The 25,418-nt window shown below is 33.2% G+C and overlaps 2 protein-coding genes across 2 annotated transcripts; one reads left to right on the forward strand and one right to left on the reverse strand.

Annotated features, from left to right (window-relative positions):
• Positions 1-9,134: 9,134 nt before the first annotated feature.
• On the reverse strand, positions 9,135-10,786 carry LOC136985618 (E3 SUMO-protein ligase ZBED1-like). The gene is made up of 2 exons (XM_067282936.1): positions 10,338-10,786; positions 9,135-10,253 (listed from the first exon to the last, which is right to left on the reverse strand). Exons 1-2 carry the CDS (start codon positions 10,707-10,709, stop codon positions 9,135-9,137), a joined length of 1,491 nt encoding a protein of 496 aa, XP_067139037.1. The 5' UTR covers positions 10,710-10,786.
• Positions 10,787-21,450: 10,664 nt separating this feature from the next.
• Positions 21,451-24,866, forward strand: LOC136985619 (E3 SUMO-protein ligase ZBED1-like). Its single transcript, XM_067282937.1, has 3 exons — positions 21,451-21,470; positions 23,151-23,657; positions 23,742-24,866. Exons 2-3 carry the CDS (start codon positions 23,286-23,288, stop codon positions 24,864-24,866), a joined length of 1,497 nt encoding a protein of 498 aa, XP_067139038.1. The 5' UTR covers positions 21,451-21,470; positions 23,151-23,285.
• Positions 24,867-25,418: the final 552 nt, after the last annotated feature.

Consider the following 25,418-nt stretch of genomic DNA (forward strand, 5'->3'; position numbering starts at 1 on the left):
TAGTTTTAATTATTTTATTCGTTGCTACTTTTATTTCGAATTGACAAATCTGGATTGAAAATACCCTTAATAGAAATATTTGACTTAAAAATTGGGTGTTTTGTCATCGATTTTAGGCTACCGAATTAATGGAATAGCAACGAATGTCCAGTTTTATTCCCCAATTGTTATTCTGTCGAGCAATCGGGGTCAGTTTCTGGAAAACAAAAAACTACCACAAAATGGGTGTCGCCTTGACGTGGCTTTGTGGCTTAACGTGTGAAAATGTTGTCGAAGTTTTCAAGATAATGTTTTCCGCGGACTAAGTACACCCGACAGAAATTTCACAAGTATTTTCATGCAGGTTTTGTGAAGCGATGTTTTGTCACTTTCTTAAAAATCACACAACATTAAATGTGTTGACTCATCGCTTTATATAGATAAAAATAGACCCAAGCTAAAATTAACATAGAATGTACTACACTAATAGGAGAAGAAAGTCAGTAATATATCGATTTGTCCTATAAAAAGTTTGACGTTCGGGTGGAATTCTTAATGTATTACACGTGGTTTAGGAGGTTGTGATGCTATTTCGTATTTTGTTTCACTTACAATCAGTGGCGTAGCGTAGTGGGGGCGGCAAGGGCGGCCCGCTCCGGGCGGCACTTTTAGGGGGCGGCAAAATTTCTCAATAAATAATAATATCTTGTGAAAATTTGAACCATTTTATTTCATCTTTTTGTCGCACCTACGATTCGGACCAATTGAAATCAGCACCGAATTTTTCATTACTTATACTTAAATAAGGGAGTGGCGAAATTTTCCTCTGCCCCGGGCGGCTGACACCCACGCTACGCCACTGCTTACAATTACATGTAGACATAATAACAGTAAAAAGAAAAACAACGTTTAAATGTTGGAAGTGGTAGCATTTTAACAATAAGCTCGCTCTTTATCTGACAAAATCGGATAATTAAGAAACGCTTTGCAGATGAGATTGTGTTTGAACCGTTCAGATTTCAATTTATATATATATATATATATATTGTAAGGAAGCCAGGAAAGTAAAAATTGAAATAGGAAACGTGAAAATTGACAGAGGTCCTGCAGTTTTTCTTTCTTAATTTTTTTTAATATTTCGTTCGAAATACTAAAAATCTTCCATCCAGCAAATGGTTAAACTACTAGAGTTTATTGAGCCTCACCTCACTGAAATTCTAACTCGTCCGATGTCAGACATATATTTTAAAACTCTTAATTAATGCTGTTTTGTCTGATGGAAAACGCCATTTGTATCACGCGGACTTCAGCCTTGAAGATCATAAAGTACTTCTTACTGCTAAAGCTACTCATGTTTTGTAACTTTCAAGTTATTTTTTACAAGACACATCAATACTAAAATATTAAAATAAATTCTAAAAGTAAAACAAAAAATAATAGAAAACTTTATCACATGCAATAAAATTTGAAGTTTGTTTGCAATGTGTTACTTGTTCTTTTTACCAATCGCAACTTACTAAGTACCCGGTACTTTGAAAATAAACAGCAGTCGCTAACAGTAGCCAAATATAAATAGTTGAGTTGTAATGTAAAAGTGGCTAAAGTGCTGTAATAACATTGAAAAAGTTTGCTTTTATTCGGCTAATATAAATGGAAAAATAGTAAATACCTATCTCGACAATATAAAAACGAAAATTTTGTTATGACTAAGAGTCATCCATCAGTTACGTGCATTGTTTAACAGGGGAGGGGAATCGCACAAAGTACAGGGTGGTTATAAGTTGCCCTACTCAGACCTGTCTAGAGCCCGTTCTCGTGGACGTATTTTGATGAAACTTCGTATATATGTTATATGGATAATGAGGAAAAGGAAAATGCAAAAACTATTTACCTCGAATTTTTACCACTAGGTAAAAAATGGCGCATGAAGAACAAGAAACACAAAATAGAAACACGCAAAAGCTTTTTATTCAGAACGTTTGTTCAATGTGCAATCCATTTGCATCAATTACATGTTCAAAACATCTTACAATGCTGTAAGGCGTTTTGAATGTGTGACTGATGCAAATGGATAGCATTGTAAAGTGCTTTGAACATGTAATTGATGCAAATTGATTGCACATTGAACAAACGTTGTGAATAAAAAGCTTTTGCGTGTTTCCATTTTGTGTTTCTTGTTCTCATGCGCCATTTTTCACCTAGTAGTAAAAATTCGAAGTAAATAGTTTTTTGCAGTTTCCTTTTCCCCATGATTCATATAACATATATACAAAGTTTCACGAGATATACGTTCACGAGAACGGGCTCTAGACAGGTCTAAATAGGACAGCTTTAATTATAACCACCCTGTACGTTAAAACACGATCTCATCTGCAAAGCGTTTGCTAATTTTCCAATTTTGTCAGATAAGGGTGCGTCCTACGTGGCAGCGTCCAGCGACTGCGGGCGTGAACGCGCTTCCAAGCGGGTCGGACAAACTGGTTCAAGCAAATGTGCGCGTCCGGAGTAGCCGCGTTTAGCGTATAGCGACCACTAGATGACGCTTCTATACGCTCGTCCTCGAAGCAGCTACCAAGCAAGTTTGATCGCCGCTTCCACCGCTCGCGCTTCCAAAGAAAATGGCTGATTTTGTAGATGAATGAAAACAGAATGACAAATAAATTGTGTATATATATGTTGTATGTACAGTACTTTAATTAATAATCTTGGGGATACTATAGATTACTATCTATGGAATTTCGGGACTTTGAGTATATATCTGAACTGAGGGGACCGAGACGAGTTCAACGATACCCTACTTTTGGACCGGAGACGAAAAATAAAAAAGTTACCATACTTTTTTCCAGTGATCGCGCGATGATAGGGAGTCGCGTCGCTCTCACCGCTAAGTCGGCCTCGCTATCGCGATCGGCAGTCGCGTCTCTTGCCGTTAAAATTGCCTTTAGTAGACGTTTCCCCCCTTTTTACTTTGTTCAAGAACTACCGTGAATCAATAACTAGTGACGTTTAGCACATGGCGGTCTGCCGGCGGCTCCCCTCTGGGAGGTCAGTCGGGAGCACGAACAGTGGGAACGGCCGCCATGTTCGCTGCCATAAGTAACATTAACCGAAATGGCGATCGCGCGATGATCGGAAGTCGCGTCGCTCTCTTCGCTCTCGTATCGCGTGTTTAACCCTACTGGAAATGACCGTAGTCCGACGTCATGGTTTGCAGACTTTATCGCAAGATGGCAGTACTTTTTTTTTTTTTTTTTTTTTTTAACTCTTTCCGCCAGTGGGCACTAAGAGGGCCTCTTATAGCAAGCCCATTATGGGTTCGGCCAGGCCCACAATGGGGCGGCCGGGTGGTGAGGGACGGGGACCGACATATCCTGACGGACCACCCCCCGAAAAATTCCTGGGGATTTTTCGACCCGTCCGGATTCGATCCCGGGTCCCCCAGGGCGGCAGGCTGCTAACCTTGACCGCTCGGCCATCCGGCCGCCAGATGGCAGTACTAGCAACTATGGTGCCGTTTTCATGAGAGCATTAAAAAAGTATGGTAAGTGAAAAAGTATAATAACTTTTTTTATTTTTCGTCTCCGGTCCAAAAATAGGGTACCGTTGAACTCGTCTCGGTCCCCTGAGTTCCAATATATAATCAAAGTCCTGAAATTCCATAGGGGGTAATCTATAGTACACCCATAATCTTACGTAATTTAATAATTTCTGATTTTGTAAATGTAACGTTTTAAAAACAAAACTTTTTTTAAACTTATTCTGTGAAGTTTCTTTATATTTGTTGTGTTTCTAGTTAGTGATCATAATTACCTATCAAATTTACCGTTTTACTGTTTGTCATACTTTCCGTAGCAAGCATTCGACGAAGTCTTCTCGCCACCCTTTTGTAAACAACACGCGTCCACTCTGGACGGAAGTCGCTCGCGAGTTGGACGCACGTACAAAGATTCTTTCCGCCCGCGGTCGCTGGACGCTGCCACGTAGGACGTAACCTAAAGAGCGAGCTTATTGTTAAAATGCTACCACTTCCAACATTTAAACGTTGTTTTTCTTATTACTGTTATGTATGTCTACATGTAATTGTAAGCAGTGGCGTAGCGTGGATGTCAGCCGCCCGGGGCAGAGAGAAATTTCGCCACTCCCTTATTTAAGTATAAGTAATGAAAAATTCCGTGCTCACCGCCAGCCTCCATCACTCCTAGTCAGCAAGTGGCGGCGCTGGAGCCGCTACATTAGCCTCACTGGTCGTTTCACTTAGCAACTGGCAACGTTGGTCGGAGAAAGAGCCGCAAAGGCTATAATCTCCATATTAAACTGTGAAAGAAGAAGAAGAAATTCGGTGCTGATTTCAATTGGTCCGAATCGTAGATGCGACAAAAAGATGAAATAAAATGGTTCAAATTTTCACAAGATATTATTATTTATTGTGAAATTTTGCCGCCCCTAAAGTGCCGCCCGGAGCGGGCCGCCCTTGCCGCCCCCTAAAAGTGCCGCCCGGAGCGGGCCGCCCTTGCCGCCCCACTACGCTACGCCACTGATTGTAAGTGAAACAAAATACGAAATAGCATCACAACCTCCTAAACCACGTGTAATACATTAAGAATTCCACCCGAACGTCAAACTTTTTATAGGACAAATCGATATATTACTGACTTTCTTCTCCTATTAGTGTAGTACATTCTATGTTAATTTTAGCTTGGGTCTATTTTTATCTATATAAAGCGATGAGTCAACACATTTAATGTTGTGTGATTTTTAAGAAAGTGACAAAACATCGCTTCACAAAACCTGCATGAAAATATTTGTGAAATTTCTGTCGGGTGTACTTAGTCCGCGGAAAACATTATCTTGAAAACTTCGACAACATTTTCACACGTTAAGCCACAAAGCCACGTCAAGGCGACACCCATTTTGTGGTAGTTTTTTGTTTTCCAGAAACTGACCCCGATTGCTCGACAGAATAACAATTGGGGAATAAAACTGGATATTCGTTGCTATTCCATTAATTCGGTAGCCTAAAATCGGTGACAAAACACCCAATTTTTAAGTCAAATATTTCTATTAAGGGTATTTTCAATCCAGATTTGTCAATTCGAAATAAAAGTAGCAACGAATAAAATAATTAAAACTATATTGTATATTAAAATACATAATTGAAAATATACACTAGAAAATTATCATTATTTTGTAGCACACAGAATGGCGGCTTATTCATGATAAGCCCTTACAATTATAGCTATTAACAATAGATTACCGGTTTAATTTATTACTAAATTTAAAGCTGTAAACGTATTTAATTTAAATATTAATAAATAGAATATATATATATATATATATATTCATATTCATTCTATGACTTATTTCTAATGTGAAATAATTTAATTGTACATATGAGGGTCATTCAAACGAAACCTGACAAATGACTTTATTTAGTAAGTACAGTACAGTACATTACATTAAAAGTAATCCCTCTGATGAGTAAGACATTCGATTGCTTGCTCACAAAACTCAGTGGGTTGATGTCTGCACCATTCTCGAACTTCGTCTTCCTCTTCAGCGTCCGATTGAAACTTACGCCCTTTCAGGTGCTTCTTATGCTCCTCGAAAACTTGGAAATCGCACAGAAACAAGTCAGGATACTGGAATGTTTCCCACTTGAATTTCACAAGGGATCCCTGCACGATGATGAAGGACGACGACCCTTACGAAAGCAGACCAGGCGGCTTGGACTTGATGAAAGTTCGCAGAGAATTTAGTTTCCACGTACTGACCAGCATTTATGGTGGTTCCACAGGAAGTAAACTCCATCGGCTCACTTGTTGACGCATCCATGCTTGAAAGTTGAACGGAGTATCTGCCTGACATGCTAAACCAGTGCTTTTCAACTGGGGTGCCGCGGGGTGTCGCAAAGTTTAAGACCTTTAGGCATTTTCTTGGAAATCTTCTTAAGTGTAGTTCAAGATAACTCATTGTCAGTATTTCGACAAAATTCAATAAACTTAAATTTTGATTTTGAACACGTAGAAACACTATTTTTGCATTAAAATGCTACTCAAAACTGTCAATTTTTAAAATTTTTCTTCCCGGGGAGGGAGTCCCCTCCTTGGACCCCACCCAGCATTGCGCATAATATTCGTTTTCGCAAAAAATTTATCTGCCTTCCCTCCATTAGCCCCCTTTTTCAGATTCTAGATCCGCCGCCGGTCAAAGTGCCGCAATTTTTTATTTTTCAATCAGGGGTGCCACTCAATGAAAAAGGTTGAAAAACACTGTGCTAAACGAACGCAGCTTGTTTGTAGGTTCTGTCACATGACACTGTAGGCTCACGCTGCAGTGTAATCCGACAGCAGCGTCACATGACACTGCAGCGTGAGCCTACAGTGTTTCCCACCTACATTTCAAATACACACATTCCGCGCTTTGATAATGCCATCGGTCGGGTTTCATTTGAATGACCTTCATAATATAATATATAATCATATATACAAAATATTGATATTTAATTCTAATTAATTCCAATTTTTATTTCTAATTATAATCTAATTAGCAATTATATTTATATTTGATAGTAATAATTTATATTTGATAGTAATAATTTATATTTAAATATTTACATTTACTTAATATATATATATTCCTATATAGGCTACATATCACATACATACGAATAAACAATTAAATATCCATTGTTCTTTTTAAAAAGTTTGTCGGAACGAATTTACTTTTAGAAAAAATACATTTCTTAAGACTATACATCTAGTATGTATAGTCTTAAGAAATGTATTTTTTCCATTGTTCTTTGTTTGAACGTTCTGTTTCTTATCCTAAAACACCGTCTTTTTATCTTCCCTCTATCGTTCTGCAATTTCGCGGTTCTTTCTTACGTTATTTCTTCAAAAATGCGGGGGAATACGACAATGGCGTCTTCATTCAAACAAAGAATAATGGAATTTGAATTGTTGATTCGTTAACAATTATCGAAAAACCTCGTTGTTGCATAATTGTTGTTGCGAATGACGTTCGGCCAATTTCGTCACGTTACTTATAAAATTTGATATAGTTTTCTGTTTATAAAATTTAGCTTAACTTGTAAAATCTATCGGAAGGTTTACAATAACTAAATGCAATATTTGTTTTAATAAAAGTAACAAGACTGTTTGGTGTCTTAATCAATGTATTTTCATTAATATATTTACCAAATTTACAGTTTTAATCGTAAACGTGGAAATAAGCATAAAGATTCGACCGGGAAAATACGTCGTGGATCACAATGTAATATAAGTACATATTGTATTCTTCGTTAAGTTTTTGTAACAATTGATATTGTGACAGGAAAAGTCACTCGGTGACGAGTCTGCCACTACGTTGCGACTGTTACATTGCAGTTCGAGGTGAGCGTGATGACATGCGTGTCGTAGCTGATCAGTTCATCTTTTTCGGTGGTGACATTAAAAATCATAATTTTCTGTATGTATATAGGGAGATATAGATACAGATAAGTAGTTTAATATTACTATATTTAATTTATAAATATATCGACATATACACTAGTGCATTTTGCAAGAAAAATACAGTTAAATAAATAATAAAAGAGCTTTTATTATGTATTTTTTTAATGCTTAGTTCACTAAAGTGTGTTTTAATAAACATTACGTTTAAGACGAATAAAGTTAACTATTTAAATTGAAAATAAATTTATTTTCCACGTTATTTTAAATTTGTATGTGAACACTAATAGTGCATCTTTCGCATACCCATCCTTGGTCTTTCGGTGTATTATTTAATATGCATACTCTTTGATGCGGGAAGCAATACCATCTCCCAAAAAAAAACAAAACGCTTAGATACAATGAACATAAGATCACAAACAAAATTATACAATAATAAATTATATAAATAATAATTTAAATTAAGTTAATTATTACAGTTAAAGTTTGGGAGCATCTGTCAATGAAATACAAAATACCAATAAATAAAAATAAAACAACCAAAAATAAGCATATTTCTTTTTTATAGGTAAGCAATTAATTAGTAACGAAGACAGAAAACAAAACACTTTAAATTGATAACATGGTTCCGATAAAATTTTAAGAAAAAGACCTGGTAAGAACTTCGCAACCAAAAATTTCTTCACGTAGCACTTTAAGCGACCTGCTCCGGATCTCACAGCCAAATTCTCAAGCGAGAACATTCTTTTATGTGAATTTTGGAAATTCCTATTCGCCGCTGAAACTCCACTAACCAATATGGATAGACTTTTCATTTTCTCCCCAAACGACTTCTCCCCTAAATTCCTTCTTCCTAATATTTTTTCCATAAATTTAAAGATAAACCCCCTAAGTTGGCATCAATGGTTGTACAACGAATATTTATACTGTTTTTATAATCAACGTCACTGAACAGAATTTTTCTATCCAATCGCAGCATGGAATTTAAGATTTTTACAGTTTACTTTTCAAAAATTTACAGTTGAAAATTTTTCGGCCAATCAAACGTTCTAATCGAAAGCATAATTAGATTTGGATTGATTAGATATAATTCGACGATGTGCCAAAGGGTTTTTCCGGAAAGACCTACGGAAAAACTGACCCCTAGTTAAGTGTTGGCAGGCGAAAAACAGGCGCAACTATAGTGTTCAGTTGGTGAAAAACCTTTACTTTTACTTTGTGTTTGAAACTTCTGTTACACATTGTATACGTAACCGGGAAAAAGATATATACTTGAAAATTTAAAACCTATATATCCTTTTCGAATATCCTTTGCGAATGTAGCTATTAACTTGTGTATAATAAGTTAGAAAATGAAGCTAAGCCAGAAGTGGCAATAATTGTCACAATTGGAAAACTTGGCACGACAACCACTTTTTCTGGCACGAAACCAGGGCTAACCTTTAAAAAGTAAATATCCGACACATCTTAATATATTTTTTAGTATTTCTTAAACAAATTACCGAGTTTTTAAAACGCGCGTATACGTAAATTTTCGATTATTTCAAAAGGATTATTTATCTCAGCACAAAAGAAACCAAATTATAACATGTTCCCAAAAATTACGATTGATACGTAAAAAACTTTTCATTATATATTTGGAAATTTAATATACAGAATGTGGGTTGATAATTAACTTGATAATGTTGATAATTATTAAAGTTAACTTCAATACATACAGTAAGTAGTCTCATCAGTTACTATCCACCTGTTTTGTTTCAGAAATATAAATTTATCTACTTTTTCTGAATTTATCTCATCAAAATCGCCGTTTGACAGCATCGATAAAACTGATCGTTTCCATTCTGAGGATGAAATACTAATACTAGCAGGTATACACAAGTATTGCAGAGCAATGGAGTAAATATTCGGAAATTTACATTTACTGTTTTCCCAATACTGTAATGGGTCTTCGGTTGAACGAATTGTTCGTTCCTTTAAGTAATCATCAAGTTCGATAGTAACTGATTCGTAGATATCTTTTCCTTTTCCACTTAAATAGTCAAGAACAGGCATTTCTTCGTTCAAACAGATTCTTTCTGCTGAGGCACGATCTCTTTTCGTTTGTGAAATTTCAGATAATTTATGTTTAACTTTCATCCTTGCAGCTTGCCCAATATATGGTTGTGAAAATCCGAGTGTTTTAAATCGCGGATCGAGTATTGTACTAATTAAAGATATATCATTTACTTCTAGACTTTTTAGACAAAAGTTTACAGACGCTTTTAACTTTTCGAGAATATTTATTTTTTCTGATGAATTATTTTTAATATTTTCTAATTTATTAAAAATACCATTTAATATAGGAATTGTCATTGAATGTGTGGCAAATTGGAAATTACTGATATGCTGCAGTGTCTGAGAAATGAGATCAAAATAACTAACGCAGACTTTTAATTTTTCTACATCTCGAGGTGAAAGCAATTTCATCTGTGATTCTTCCCTTATTTTTAAAATTTGTTTGATCAACTTATAAACATTTCTCCAAGCTAAGGAAGATATTGATTGAGGACTGATTTCTATTTTGTATGAAGACGTAATGCTATATTCATTTTCAGCAGATAGCGTATAAATTTTCAAAATGATTTCGCAGTTTTCTACGAGACGATTAATTTCGGCAATCTCCGAATAACAATTTGCAAGCTGATGTAATGTATCTGTTAAAGACGGCAAGTTCGGAATATTTCGTAAAATATTTTCAGCTCCTGAAATGTCTTCCATGTTAATGCTCACTGTAAATCGAATCTTATCCGCAAGCCTCCAGTTATCAATAATTTGTTCCAACAGCTGAAAAAAATCCGTAAATAGACTTAAATTAATAAGAATTAGTGAATTCATGTCATTGATACTGTAAATAAGACTATATAATACCTGTCTTGTCCGTAGAGGTGTGATAAACGATACTTCTTTCGTAGCTAGAACGACTTCGTGGAGTTGCTTTTTCCACAGAAAATGGCAGTTGAATGAGATGTATTTCCTGTCTGAACATTTCAATGACCATGTGCCAATTGAAATCGTTGTGAATTCGACTTGCGAGAGAATTTCATGCAGTCTTTCATTTAAAACGTTGAATTTATCGACGAAAAGTATCTTTTCTAAAGTCGTTCGAGATGGTAAATCATACTCACTGTTCAATTCTTTTACAAAGTCTCTGAAACATTTCTTGTCCATTAATGATAAAGGGTACATATCAGTGACAAACATATTAGTTAACATATAATCTAGATGCTGTTTTCGAGCCATTGATGGATAGTATTAATTATATTTTCTACGATATATGTAAGGCTGATAATGTAGTCGAACAACGATTTCTTCTTATTGCTCTTCCGGTGCTTCTAATTTTCCGAACTCTGAGCATTAATTATTTAAGCACATTGTCTGAAAGAATAAAATTTATAACTAAACTTGTCTTCATTTCTACAATATAAATTTGAAAAAATGGAAGTCTCTCTTTATTTCTTTCTGTCACGGTATGCCAAAAACGGCCACTTGGCTGCCCCTACCTATTATTTAAATTACAGTAGTGAACCGAAAATCGGAATCAATTGGGGACTGGGGTTGTTCAGATGGCACTTATGGAGTTTAGCAGGTACGGAACGCAGGTAGATACGCAGTATCGATTATAGTCAAATTTGATACGCTGATTACGAATATGATATTCATTTTCGCCCCAGTCAATTATTTACATTAAAAAATTGTTTTAATTTTTTTTTATTTTTAAGTAAGTAAAAACAAAAGGGAAAGGTTATTTCTGTCAAAATGTGAGAAAGGATTAGTTTACAGCTTCGGGATACGCTAGGCGAAGGTTTAAACTAAAAAAAACGTTTAAACTGAAACAAATACACTGGTAGTCTGTTGTGTCGAATTCGTTGCTTTGAACACGATTTGCTAGTCGATAATATTCTGAAATTTTTATTTGAATATGGCAAATAGATTTCCAAATCTTTGGAATTTTGCCTCAAAAATTTATTCCAAATATCGGCCACTAACAGGGAGGCGATTAACTGGGCTCAACAACACGTTTGTTGAAAAGAGTGATGATTTGTGATGGCAATTGCGTGGGATACAACAAAATGCGATTAGAAAACAATAATTCTATGGATGGTGTCATATGGCGTTGTTCAGCAGGTCGGGTTTGTAGGAAACAGGCATCAATTTGAAAATTTTCATTTTTTTTCGGGAAGCCATATTGAAGTTTCCAAGATCTTGCAACTGATGTATCTGTGGGCTTATGAAGTAGATAAGCAGGACTTTTCACAGAGAGAGTTGGAAATTGGAAGTGCCCATACGATTGTTGATTGGAAACAATTTTGTAGGGACATTTGTCAAGAATATTTTTTGCTCAATCCGATCGTTCTGGGAGGCAGAGGTCATACTGTGGAGATCGACGAAAGTTGTTTTGTTCGTCGAAAGTACGAACGTGGTCATCGCGTTAGAGAACAATGGGTTTTTGGTGGTTTCGATGTGGAAACAAAGGAAAGTTTCATGGTGACTGTAGACAGGCGCGATGCTGGCACTTTGTTGCCTATTTTGCAACAGTTCGTGCTCCCTGGGACTACTGTTGTCGCGTCAGGTTCATCCTAGTCTCGTGTAATGATTAATTAATTTTCGTAACTCTCACCTGACCGTCTTGTTCGTACGCCAGGTTCCCTGTCGTATGTCCAATCAAGCAAAAAGTCCACTAAATCTGTCTTTAGATTTTATTCACACAAAACAAATCAACTATTTACATTAATTCGGTTATAAGAGCATTCCACTATGTTCCCGCACCTTTTGGAACTTAACAACTTTTTTCTTGCTGTTGCCAACTCTCGACAAAAACCAAAATTCCCGCCATCTAGTGGGATGAACGGGTCAACTGTTGTCTCGGATTTGTGGGCAGCATACAATACAGTGGGGAATCTGGGATATCAGCATTTGACCGTAAACCATTCGATTAATGTCGTTGACCCCCTTACTCACATTACAACCAATCACGTAGAATCTGTTTGGCAGAAAGCCAAGGAAAAAAACAAACGCAGATTCGGTACCCATCGTACTATGCTAGATAACTATTTGGCAGAATTTTTGTGGCGTCAGCGTTTTCAAAAGGACGCATTTCATAACTTGGTTGAGCATGTTCGTTTAGTGTATCCCGAAGCAGCACAGTGATTACGTTTTATTTTTATTTTGTGAAATTTAGTTAAAAGTTTGTTAATTTTGCACTGGCGTATTTTGAAAAATAAAAAAATAAAAAAATTTAAAAAAATTTAAAACAATTTTTTTAATGTAAATAATTGACTGGGGCGAAAATAAATATCATATTCGTAATCAGCGTATCAAATTTGACTATAATCGATCAAATTTTGAAAAAAATTGAAAATTTTTTTTCCGTACCTGCTAAACTGCATAAGTGCCGTTCAGATTAGGGATTTGTTCCGATTACGGATTATGTACGAAAAAATATATTAACCTGTCCGATGTTCAAATTTTTCTCCGTTGCGTGTCGTTTCGTGTTGAATTTTCGTCGATTTTAAGCCTAACAAAAATTTTTATAATAATAATCGAAGCTATCGTATCGTTAAAAATTATTTCTGCATTTTGTACAAACAAAATAAATATATTGAAGAATATAAAAACATGAAAATTATACTTTAGAAGTAAATTTAGTATCAAAAACGTTCGATTCGGCACGACACGGTCCGACTGAAAATCGTGCCGATTACCGGCGATTCCGATTACCGGGGTTCCGATTTACGAGTCTCTACTGTAATTTAAATTAACAATCCAAGTGATTTTATATTTATTTTATATTTTTACAGTATAATATTTAGTTCATTATTATTTTTATTTATAATTTAGTATGCCCCGATCTGGGCCGGATTTAGACTTGATAAGGCCCTAAGCTATTTGAAATATGGGGCCCTTTGTAAGTCTAGATATTATATGTCAGTGCCAAATATGATTTTCGGATAGAGGGTTAAATTGAAATACAATTAAGAAGTATATAGATAGTGAAATAATAAATCTTTAACTTAAAATTGGGTGAAGAGTATGGGGCGTTCCGGACGTGCGGCATTGGGACAAATAATGCTGCAGTATATTTAAGTATATATGACAATTGCTCACTCGGAAAATTTTTTGGGGGGCTTCATGAAAGTGGAGCCCTAAGCTATAGCTTCTGTAGCTTATACGTAAATCCTGCACTGGCCCCGATGCTAAAGGCCCGATGCCATCGGGCCTTTCGACTTGTATTTAATATAATTGTTTTTCTTTCAAGTGTATCTAAATGTCGCAGTGTTATAGAAAATTTGGCCTAAAACAATTGTAAAGCTTTATTTTATCTGAAACCAGAAACTAAAAAATTGAAATGATTATAAGATAACAATTTCAAAAATTCAAACGTCACGTCATATGACATCGTGTTACTTTTGTTTTTATTATCTGAAATAAATTGCAAGAATAGAAATTTCAGATAGATTCTAACCCACCAGTGATTGAGTGGCAGCTGCTGAAAATTAGTATTTGATAACGGGTTCACGCTTTGTCGACGAGCTGGGCGCGTGGAATTTCCGGATTTCTTCACGTCTCTAACACTTAAATAGGGATCAACTTTCTATATTAAATCCTCCCGGTAGGAATCCCCTTTCTCAGATAGCTACGTGTTGCGATGCCTTATTGAGTTGTCTCAATTCAATGCAATTTAATCAAAGGAATTATAATAGTTTAAACGTATATTATAATTATCTAACTGATGTTGTACATGCTATGCCTACATGCTGTAAACTAGAGAACATGGCTCTATTTTCAAAGATTTTTTTAATATATTGTATAATTATATAAAACCCGTTTTTAGTTAGAACGCGTTTTAACAAGTTGATACTAGTTTATACTGGATGTCTTTGTTATAACTAGAATTTACTGCTAGTCAAAAATGAATTTGGGTTAAAACTAGTTTTAACTAGACAAAATGGGTTTTAACAAAGACATCCAGTATAAACTAGTTTCAACTAGTTAAAACGCATTCTAACTAAAAACGGGTTTTGACTGTAACATATACATTTATTATTTAAATAATTTGTTTTTAGTTAAAACTAAAAGAATACGACTAACGTATGCTTTAAGTACTCACTATATTATTCGGCATTTTTAAATAAATTTTCATGCCACACCAAATTATCTCCTTCAATAGTTTTGAAATGTAGCGTTTAAATCTATACAATACACGTAGAATAACACCACACGAAATTTAATAAATTATAAAACAAATTTCTCATTTATGTAAGATAATTCTAGTTATATTCATTCAGATAAAACCTTAAAAATAGGATAAATATTCGTGACACTTTTGCTTAATATAAAATTACATAACATTTGTATGTAATTTTATATTAAGAGAAAGTGAAGCATTATATATAGTAAGTAAATGTAATTTTACATACCAGCAGTATTTTCATGCAAACCTATCCAACAGACCACCCTCTATTCCAGTTTATTATTAAAAAGTGGTAAAACGATCTATTCACGTACATTTATTTCCTGAAAATACCAACTCAGCTCCAAAAACAATATGTGAGATAAAAAGAGATAATTTCAGATAATAAATTTTATTTTTACCGATTTTCTCATACATTATTTTAATCTAAATATTTTATAGTTTTTTTTTTTTATTGTTTTCATTAAGACGGCCTTTTCAATCATACCCATTACAGTTTCAGCTAGAATTCCAACACAGGAAGCCGGATGGTGAGGGATGAAATACATATCAAGGAAACCTTTAAAGAAAACGATCTTTAAATGTGTCCTGCGCTATTTTCATGTACGAATATAAAATAACAGAGACTAAAATGTAAAATTGCAGTAAAATAGGGGCAAGAGTAGCAAGTCTTTTGCGTGGTATAAGGAAAAATAATACCATGTAATAAATATTACTACGACAATAATAGCAATTTAGAAATTATCGTAAAAGGGCTAGTATTATTATGTTAATTAATGCTTATTTGACTTTTATAGTCGACGTAAGAAACAGCTTCTCACTATGCGTAATTAGCTAGCTTTCTGCCGTCTGAGACTTTTCTGTTGATGTAAAACTAAAACTGCTCCAGTTCGTCACATAGTGCAGAATATGTCTATATAATACTATTGGTGGCTGTGAGCATGTGTTATTTCAGCTGTACAGTCACCATCTTAGTCGTCGTCTTTCTTCTCTCTTTCTTCAGTTTCGGAAAGCGACTAATGGATTGTTTTTGTATCTTGTTGGGTTGTCAGAATATGTGTCAGTCCAATGGTTTGCAGTGATGCAAATATTGCTGCATTCTTGAGGTTATATCAGATTTGCTGCTTGTTGCGATTACGTTGCCAACGGATAAGTAACTCTTTTTGTTTCTTGTTTGACGATCAGATGCTATAAATAAAGTACGTTTATATTTATAATTATGAAAACAAAGTTTTATTTTTCAGCAATTACAACAAAGATTATTATTTAAGATTTTCATTCGTTCCTCAGTAGTTTCAAATGTGTTTCTCTAATTTATATTGATAATAATAACATTTAAATCTATTGATCAACATATAACAGTTTATAATATACAACACGTTAATGTTAGAAACAAAATTTAAATATTAATAGCATATAAATAACTATTAAATATCGGGTAAGTCATGCCATTATTGTTCACAAAGTGAAAACGAATCGTTCCGCATAGCTGCTGAGTCCCTATGACCTTCGAACTATCATCCTAATTTTAATTTCATAAGAATAAATTAATATTACATCAAATAAAGAGGAACAATAAAAATAATAAATACCTTCATCAGCAGATAGTACTATTTACGATCTTGGCGAGTGTCTTCGTAGAAATATTCGTCTTAATAAAATATTATCTTTTGGGTTAGAATTCAATTTGCATGGGTATACAAAGAGTAAAAACAAATCTGATCACAATATATAGTACATATGTTAGATTGTGCAAGATTTTGAACGTCCTCGGGGTTTGTATTAGTTTCTTCTTATTATTATTTTCGAGTTAAGACGGGGATCCTGGAAGAAGCACTGAAACTGGATTGCTTTGATGTGTTTGACGTACGCAATACCCCATTATTTAATTTAACTGTAGATTGTTAAGTATCAAGGAATCTAACAATACTTCTTCGAAGCTTGTTGAAATTCGAAGCTTGAATTCCAAGTTGGTAACCATTAATGTAGACAATTTGATATTAGTTATAGAATATATATCTGCAATTAATCGTTACAAAAAAAAAAACAAAAAACAAAAAAGACTGTCGTTCGTTTGAGCCTGAACACAACGAAATCTAAGCCAGAACCAGATCTTAAGCAATTATTTATTTATTAAGTACTGCGAATAATGGATGAAGAAATCCTCAGAGGGAAGTGCAGAAAAGAAAGAATATGCCTGAAACAATTGCTTACTACTTGAAATGCCTGGCTTTACTTGTGAAAAGCCAACAGAATAGGCATGCAGCACGAGGGAAGATTTAGAAGAGCGTCGTTTTTCTTCTTTTTTTCTTCATAAAAATGTATGAAGAAAAAAAGAAGAAAGACGACAACTAACTTTACAGCTGAAATGACACATGCTCACAGCCACCAATAGTGTCATACAGATATGTTCTGCACTATGTAAATGAACCGGAGTGGTTTTACATAAATCTCTCAGACAATAGAAAGCTAGCTAATTATGCATAGTGAGAAGCTGTTTGCTATGTCGACTATAAAAATCAAATAAGATTTTAAAAAATAATACTAGCCTCTTTTACGATAATTTCTAAGTTGCTGTAATGTGTCGTAGTAATAATTTTTCTGCGCATGCAATAAAAAAAATTTACTATTTTGCCCCCACTATTCTATATACTTCTATGTAAAAATACTTCAGGTTACACCTAAAGTTGTTTCATTTAGAGTTTCCTTGATACGTAGATAAATCAATGTCAGCAAACCCTCACCACCCTGCTGTCTGTTACAGGCCTGGTCGAATAGAATGGGTATGATTAAAAAAAGTCTCTTAAGGCAGAAACAGAATTAAAAACTATAAAATATTTAAATTAACATAATGTATGAGCAGTAGCAGTTTGGGAAGCTTTGATCACAAAATTAATTTTCTAATTACAAATTTGAATTAAATTAATTTTATTTTAACAATAAGGCAAAGTTTCTGTATTAATTATTAAATGTTTTAATATCCGAGAAAATTAAAACATGACAATTGTATGAAATAATATAACACCAAAACAAAATTATTTTTAAAATTTTTTAATTTTATTTAAGCTTTTCCAGTTTTTTCATTCACTTTATCTAAAACACAACACATTTCTGCAAGTAAGTAGAGTAATAAATTTTAGTGATTGTTGACAATATATTCCCGCTCTATTTTCTGATATTTTAAAATGTAACACCAAGAAAAGTCATTTTGGAAGTATTTGGTAACTTTTGTTTCCAATCCACTCCTTAGGAATGTTTATTTTCTTTAAACCGTCCCAAAATTCTTTAAAACCAACAAGAACTAATGCGGTTTTCTATTTCTCATTACATACGAAATGAAGTCTACTATATGCCTTCCAAAAATAAGTTTCCCATCGGTTGTTAATTCACCTTTAGAATTCCATCCGTAGTGACTTTGATTCAACTTATCAATTAAATGTGGTACATATTTTTGATATAATTGTGTTACGGATAAAATTATTTGTTTAATAAATGCATCGTCAATAGCTTTTTCTTCAGGTTGAGATTCCGTTTCTTTGATTTTGTCAGATACAACAGATACTCTAACACAGTGATTCTCAAAGTGGGGGTCGTGAAAAATATTTGGGGGTCGCTGAAAAATTGATGCCAGATCAATTTTTTCAAATATTTTATAAATTTACTATGGATTCATGTTTAGAAATACTGTAATAGAAATAAAAAATATATAAAATAATTTTTACTTAAATAAATTGCACATATAAATAATAAAAATAATATAAATATTTAAATACGAGCCTAACCCCCTCCTTCCGGGATGTTTTTTGACACATACTTATTCTTCGGGGGTTTTTTGAAATTTTTAAGTGCAGAAGGGGGGTCGCGGTCCAAAAAGTTTGAGAAACACTGCTCTAACAGGTTCTTTTGGCGCATATCAGAGAACTCAGTTTTTCAACTGAGTTCTCTTATATCTTGAAATCAATTGATTTAACAATTTGACTTTACTATCGTCAGATAAATCACCAATCTCAAGTAATTCTTCGATATTATTACCAATTCTTATTTCAGGTTTTTGATATGCTGACAACAATTCAGGAGAGACAAGAGCCATTTGCTTCATTAGATTCTTTTTCTTATTACCTTACCAATTAGTCCACCTGCCATGGACACTAACGGAGCCAGTAGAAGAGGAAGGAATCCACCAGATTGATTAACTAAATTTTTTTTTAGTATTTAAAGGAACATGTTTTTCACTTAATTTTCTGATAATTTTTTAAAATAGTTTTGTAATTTACGAACATCAGCAGGTATATTTCCTCTTCGCAAATTATCGCATATTTCAAACAAAACTTTTATTTGATCCAGAGTAGCTTTTTTCAATATTGCTTTTCGTTGAGAAGGAGTAGTCTTAGACAAAAGTGCTAACATATGATAACTTTTCTTTATGTTCTTCATTTTATTGGTAAGTATATCCAAAAACTACCTTGTTCGTCAGGAATCTCTCACAGAAAATTTCTTATTCGTTTTAAGATGAAAATCTAATAACAAATAACCAAATTCCTTTTCTGTCGCTTCTTTATACGCATCCATAAAAAAACGCATTTACCAGTAAGAGCTTGCTGCCCCAAACAACTTACTTGACTTTCATTGCAATTATTTTTAAATAATATCAAATAATGTGTGTTTAAAGTTATATCGCTCATAATTCTATTTTTCGGAAACAAATTTTGCATTATCATGATCACGCTTACATTATAATGATGAGACTTTGTTGTAAACAAAAATGCAGTTTTTGAACTGAGTTCATGCGTCCAGTCATTAATTATTATTAAATCCCATCCTTGCACGGATTTAGGTAAACCGTACATAAATGTAACATCTTTTTTCTCGTGAAAAAACGGTAAATATACGGAATAACACCATAGAACCTTTTTAAATGTCTTTTCGTAAATTTTGTTACGAATAATTTTTTTCTTATTAGTGTTGTCTTTTCGCATTGCGAGGGTCCAACGATTATACAGTTACTAGGATGTTTGAAATACATATTAATCGAATTTATAAGCTTTAGTAAATTTATAATGCTTTGATCCGCAAATTATCTCCCTAAATATTAATACAGTCGAGTCCGCATAAGTCGACACCCCAAGGGGAAGTGGAAATGTGTCGAGTTATCCGATGTGACGACTAAAGCGAAGTTGAAAAAAAAACCACAAAACTACAATTAGGAAAATACAGTAGTGCAATGTACTGTACCTCTCTGATCCATCACTGGCACTAAAGTTGGTTTCTACTCCAAATACCCCAGCAATTTCCATCGCCTTTTGTTACAGTACCGGTCCCGAAACAGGAAGATTCGACGAACGAATTTGCTTTAGCCAACGTACAGTACCAGATCATCTTCGACATCTTTGTACGGCGACTTTCTCTGGCGTTTTCGAGACCGGCGACGAAATTCCAAGATAAAGTTTCTTAATTTCCTCTTTTTTCTTCAGGATTCCCACAATGTTGTTTTTGGAAGTTTTTCTTTGTTTTGCAAATTCGGCTTGCGAAGTTTTCTTACATTTAAATCCAGAAACAAGTTCGTATTTTTCCTTCAGCGGAAGCGTTGTTAGCTTTCCGACACTCATTTCTAACAAATGTGAGACAGGTGCTACAATAACGCTTGACGTGAGAAAATGTAAAATCGGATTCTGCTGTGACGTTGATATAAATTGTATATTTTCTTTTTGTTTATCTGTTATTATTTTATATATAAAAATACATAAAATGTTAAGGTATTTTTATTAATACGCACAGTACTTATTAATAAATAAGTCGATTTCCCCTCCTGAAAAAAATGAGTTCACGCCGCACTGTGTGGTGTGAACTCATTTTTTTCAGAAGAGGAGTCGACGTATCGGATGTCTAAACGAGTGTGGGACAGCAAAAGTATGTGGACTTATCCAGTGGTAACGAGTTAAACGGTGTCGAGTAAACCAAAGTTTTTTAACATTAATGCCTAGTATGCGGTCGGGACCACAGAAAACTGACTACTCAACTGACGGTGTCGAGTTATACCTATGTCGACTTACGCGGACTCGCTGTATATTCTTTCTGTTCTTTTTCATATAAATTTCTTTTATAACTTCTGAACATTCCTCGAACGAATAATATAATTTATTACTAATTTCATTAATTCTTCCATCCTCGTCAACACCTATAAAACCAAATTTTCCATCTCCTTTCCATATTCCATTGTTAACTTTAAAATAACGTAAAACAATAGGGAAATTATCAGGAATATCGAAAGAAAAATTGTTTATCGCAGCAATACAGGTATCTATAGACTTGTACAAACGAGTAGAAACAATAATTTCTATCCCCGTCGTAAGCAATAATAAAACCATATGTCTCCATGATTGCAAGTTTCAATCTTGGTATTAAAAATAAATTCTAGCGTTCCTTAAAACTTTATTTATATCAAAAACCGACCAATCATATATCTTCTATAAAATAATTCATAATCGAAACAAAAATTAGTTCATAAAGTGAATTAGAAAAAAATAATTAATTTTTAAAAACATTTAATAATTAATACAGAAACTTATTGTTAAAATAAAATTAATTTAATTTAAATTTGTAATTAGAAAATTAATTTTGTGATCAAAGCGTCCCAAACCACTACTACTTGTATGAAATCAACGATAAAAAATTCCATATCTGAAACTATCGTTTTCTATCTCAATTTATGTTTTTGGATTTGTTCATGAAAATAAACGGTATGTGGAGAGGTCATTTTACCACTTCTTTCTCTAATAAACTGGAATAGAGGGGTAGATTGTACACGGCTGGTAAGTACAATTAAATTTACTTATAAAACGCATAACTATCTTAATACAAAATTACATAAAATCATTATTAAGATCTTATTGGAAAGAAAACAATTAAAATTATCTTAGATAAATTAGAAATTTCTTTTATAATTTATTAAATTTCATGTGCAGTTATTTTACATATATTGGGTAGATTTAAAACGTTCGTTTACAAAAATGTTGGAGATAATTTCGTATGGCATTAATTAAGAAAATTAATATATTTCGTGACATAATAATTGACTCATAAAATTATCGATAAATTTATTCTAATATTTTACAAATTACTTAAAAATTTCAAGTGATATAATGAGGACTTTACGCATAAGAAGGTCTTTGTCCATAGCCTTCGCATGTTTTGCAATCCTAGAATGGAGACAACTGATGATGAGAGATGGGGAAGAGGGCCACGAAAAATTCCTAGCTTACTTGCTCAGATTCTGTTCGGATCCCCAATAATCTCGTAGAATATTAAGTCAACATCATAACTGCTTCCGCCATAGAGTTGTTTATATGAAAACGTCAAAATGTAATCAAAGTATAACACATTAACTTTATTGAATTTCTAATTATTAATTAAATTAAACAGCATTTTTGAAATCTGATGGTCCTCGACATTCGGACAACTAAACGTTTCGTAACAATACTTTCATATTCCTAAATGATTTTTCCTTTTAGTATAGCCTATTTTCAAAGAAAAAGATTTCATAACGAAAAAATTTATTCTAATATTTTACAAATTAAAAAGTTTTCTATTTTAATAAGAAATTTTATAGCTTTTATTGCTAGCTCTCAAGCAATGAACTCCTTCATTTATTACTGGTAATTTTTTGGTCAACTTTCAGGCACACTTTTTCTCATGCATTAATCCGAAATTTAAAGGCTGCTTATACTTTTGGGTTTAACTAAAAAATTGTTTAACTACTAAATGTGTATACCGATAGTATTCAATTATAATATATTGATATAGGGTTCTAGAGATCTAGCTTTAAATTAGAGAACGTTGTCTAATTTAAAGCTAATTTAAAGCAATGTTTTCTAGTTTGAAGCTTCTAGGAGTAGAAAAATAATTCCGTTTTTATTATAAAGTGAATCAACCGTTACACTATTATAAGATACGCTTAAATCGTTAAAATTCTTCTCATTAGATTGTCTTGAATTCAGACGACGCAACACATGGGCTATGTGAGAGAGAGAATATATCCTGGGAGGTATTTCTAGCGGTAATTCGTTCTATTTAAGTGTTAGCCACGTCAAGAAAACACGGGAAATTTCAAACGTTCAATTCTTTAACAAATTGCAGTGTTCGGTAGTTTTATCAACTCTTCCACTGGTCGTTACAATCTATGTGAAATTTTGCAAGATATTTCAGTTATATACAAAAAAAAACATAAGTCACACAAAGTCATATGACATTAGGTTTGAATTTTTGAAGGTTTCATTCTATTTTCATTTCAATTTTTTATTTTCTGTTATCAGTTTTTCCTTTCAGATATATGGAAATTTTGACCTATTCTCTTTCCCTGTAAAACCTGATATTCTCATTGCGCGAAGTTTCATAATGCGATTACGTTTAGACACAATTGTAAGAAAACCGACTATATTACTAAATCAATGAATTTCATAAGACAAGCTTATTTATAAACTTGATTCTTTCAGGTAATGTGCTTAAATAATTAATGCTCAGAGTTCAAAAAATTAGAAGCACCGGAAGAGCAATAAGAAGAAATCGTTGTTCGACTACATTATCAGCCTTACATATATCGTAGAAAATATAATTAATACTATCCATCAATGGCTCGAAAACAGCATCTAGATTATATGTTAACTAATATGTTTGTCACTGATATGTACCCTTTATCATTAATGGACAAGAAATGTTTCAGAGACTTTGTAAAAGAATTGAACAGTGAGTATGATTTACCATCTCGAACGACTTTAGAAAAGATACTTTTCGTCGATAAATTCAACGTTTTAAATGAAAGACTGCATGAAATTCTCTCGCAAGTCGAATTCACAACGATTTCAATTGGCACATGGTCATTGAAATGTTCAGACAGGAAATACATCTCATTCAACTGCCATTTTCTGTGGAAAAAGCAACTCCACGAAGTCGTTCTAGCTACGAAAGAAGTATCGTTTATCACACCTCTACGGACAAGACAGGTATTATATAGTCTTATTTACAGTATCAATGACATGAATTCACTAATTCTTATTAATTTAAGTCTATTTACGGATTTTTTTCAGCTGTTGGAACAAATTATTGATAACTGGAGGCTTGCGGATAAGATTCGATTTACAGTGAACATTAACATGGAAGACATTTCAGGAGCTGAAAATATTTTACGAAATATTCCGAACTTGCCGTCTTTAACAGATACATTACATCAGCTTGCAAATTGTTATTCGGAGATTGCCGAAATTAATCGTCTCGTAGAAAACTGCGAAATCATTTTGAAAATTTATACGCTATCTGCTGAAAATGAATATAGCATTACGTCTTCATACAAAATAGAAATCAGTCCTCAATCAATATCTTCCTTAGCTTGGAGAAATGTTTATAAGTTGATCAAACAAATTTTAAAAATAAGGGAAGAATCACAGATGAAATTGCTTTCACCTCGAGATGTAGAAAAATTAAAAGTCTGCGTTAGTTATTTTGATCTCATTTCTCAGACACTGCAGCATATCAGTAATTTCCAATTTGCCACACATTCAATGACAATTCCTATATTAAATGGTATTTTTAATAAATTAGAAAATATTAAAAATAATTCATCAGAAAAAATAAATATTCTCGAAAAGTTAAAAGCGTCTGTAAACTTTTGTCTAAAAAGTCTAGAAGTAAATGATATATCTTTAATTAGTACAATACTCGATCCGCGATTTAAAACACTCGGATTTTCACAACCATATATTGGGCAAGCTGCAAGGATGAAAGTTAAACATAAATTATCTGAAATTTCACAAACGAAAAGAGATCGTGCCTCAGCAGAAAGAATCTGTTTGAACGAAGAAATGCCTGTTCTTGACTATTTAAGTGGAAAAGGAAAAGATATCTACGAATCAGTTACTATCGAACTTGATGATTACTTAAAGGAACGAACAATTCGTTCAACCGAAGACCCATTACAGTATTGGGAAAACAGTAAATGTAAATTTCCGAATATTTACTCCATTGCTCTGCAATACTTGTGTATACCTGCTAGTATTAGTATTTCATCCTCAGAATGGAAACGATCAGTTTTATCGATGCTGTCAAACGGCGATTTTGATGAGATAAATTCAGAAAAAGTAGATAAATTTATATTTCTGAAACAAAACAGGTGGATAGTAACTGGTGAGACTACTTACTGTATGCATTCCAGTTAAATTATTTTCTAATTGTTAATAATCAACCTCGAAACTGTAAATTATATCTTAGTAAGTTAAAGCATCTTGTACTTAGGAGTTTCTGCTTATAGAAAATCCATTATAGTTACATAAATGAATTTGCTGTTATTTTTTTTTATATGTTGAAGTAGTAAATAAAATTGCAAAATAAAAATAAGATCGTAATTTTTACCATTGTTTTAATTAAATGAGATAGATGTAATATTTACAAAGATAGTTAATAGGATGTTTAATTAAGTTTATAATTAAGACATATACACAGACAGTTCTTGGCCTACAATTTCGAGAAACCCGGCTTCTATACAAAAAGTTTAAATATTTTTGAGGTAATTCAGATTAAATATTTCAGATTTTATCCAACGTGAATATGGTCACAACTATCAACAGAATAGGATAAGGCTATCTTACTGCTTACATAACACAGAAAGGTATTAAAAATTTCATTATTGTATTGTTTATTGAAGATATTAATAGTATTCTACCGAAAATAATTTTTTCAAGCAAAGAAATAGAATAATGCTAAAAAATAAG

Source organism: Centruroides vittatus, unplaced genomic scaffold (genome assembly GCF_030686945.1).
Source record: "Centruroides vittatus isolate TY-2023 unplaced genomic scaffold, ASM3068694v2 contig_974, whole genome shotgun sequence".
NCBI classification, from domain to species: Eukaryota; Metazoa; Arthropoda; class Arachnida; order Scorpiones; family Buthidae; genus Centruroides; species Centruroides vittatus.

What these genes read in the sequence shown, in the direction of transcription:
- LOC136985618 (XM_067282936.1), bottom strand. Translation starts at nt 10,709, where the DNA reads ATGGCTCGAAAACAGCATCTAGATTATATGTTAACTAATATGTTTGTC. An exon ending in CACCTCTACGGACAAGACAG is followed by an intron (nt 10,254 to 10,337) that starts GTATTATATAGT and finishes GATTTTTTTCAG; the next exon opens with CTGTTGGAACAAATTATTGA.
- LOC136985619 (XM_067282937.1), top strand. Translation starts at nt 23,286, where the DNA reads ATGGCTCGAAAACAGCATCTAGATTATATGTTAACTAATATGTTTGTC. An exon ending in CACCTCTACGGACAAGACAG is followed by an intron (nt 23,658 to 23,741) that starts GTATTATATAGT and finishes GATTTTTTTCAG; the next exon opens with CTGTTGGAACAAATTATTGA.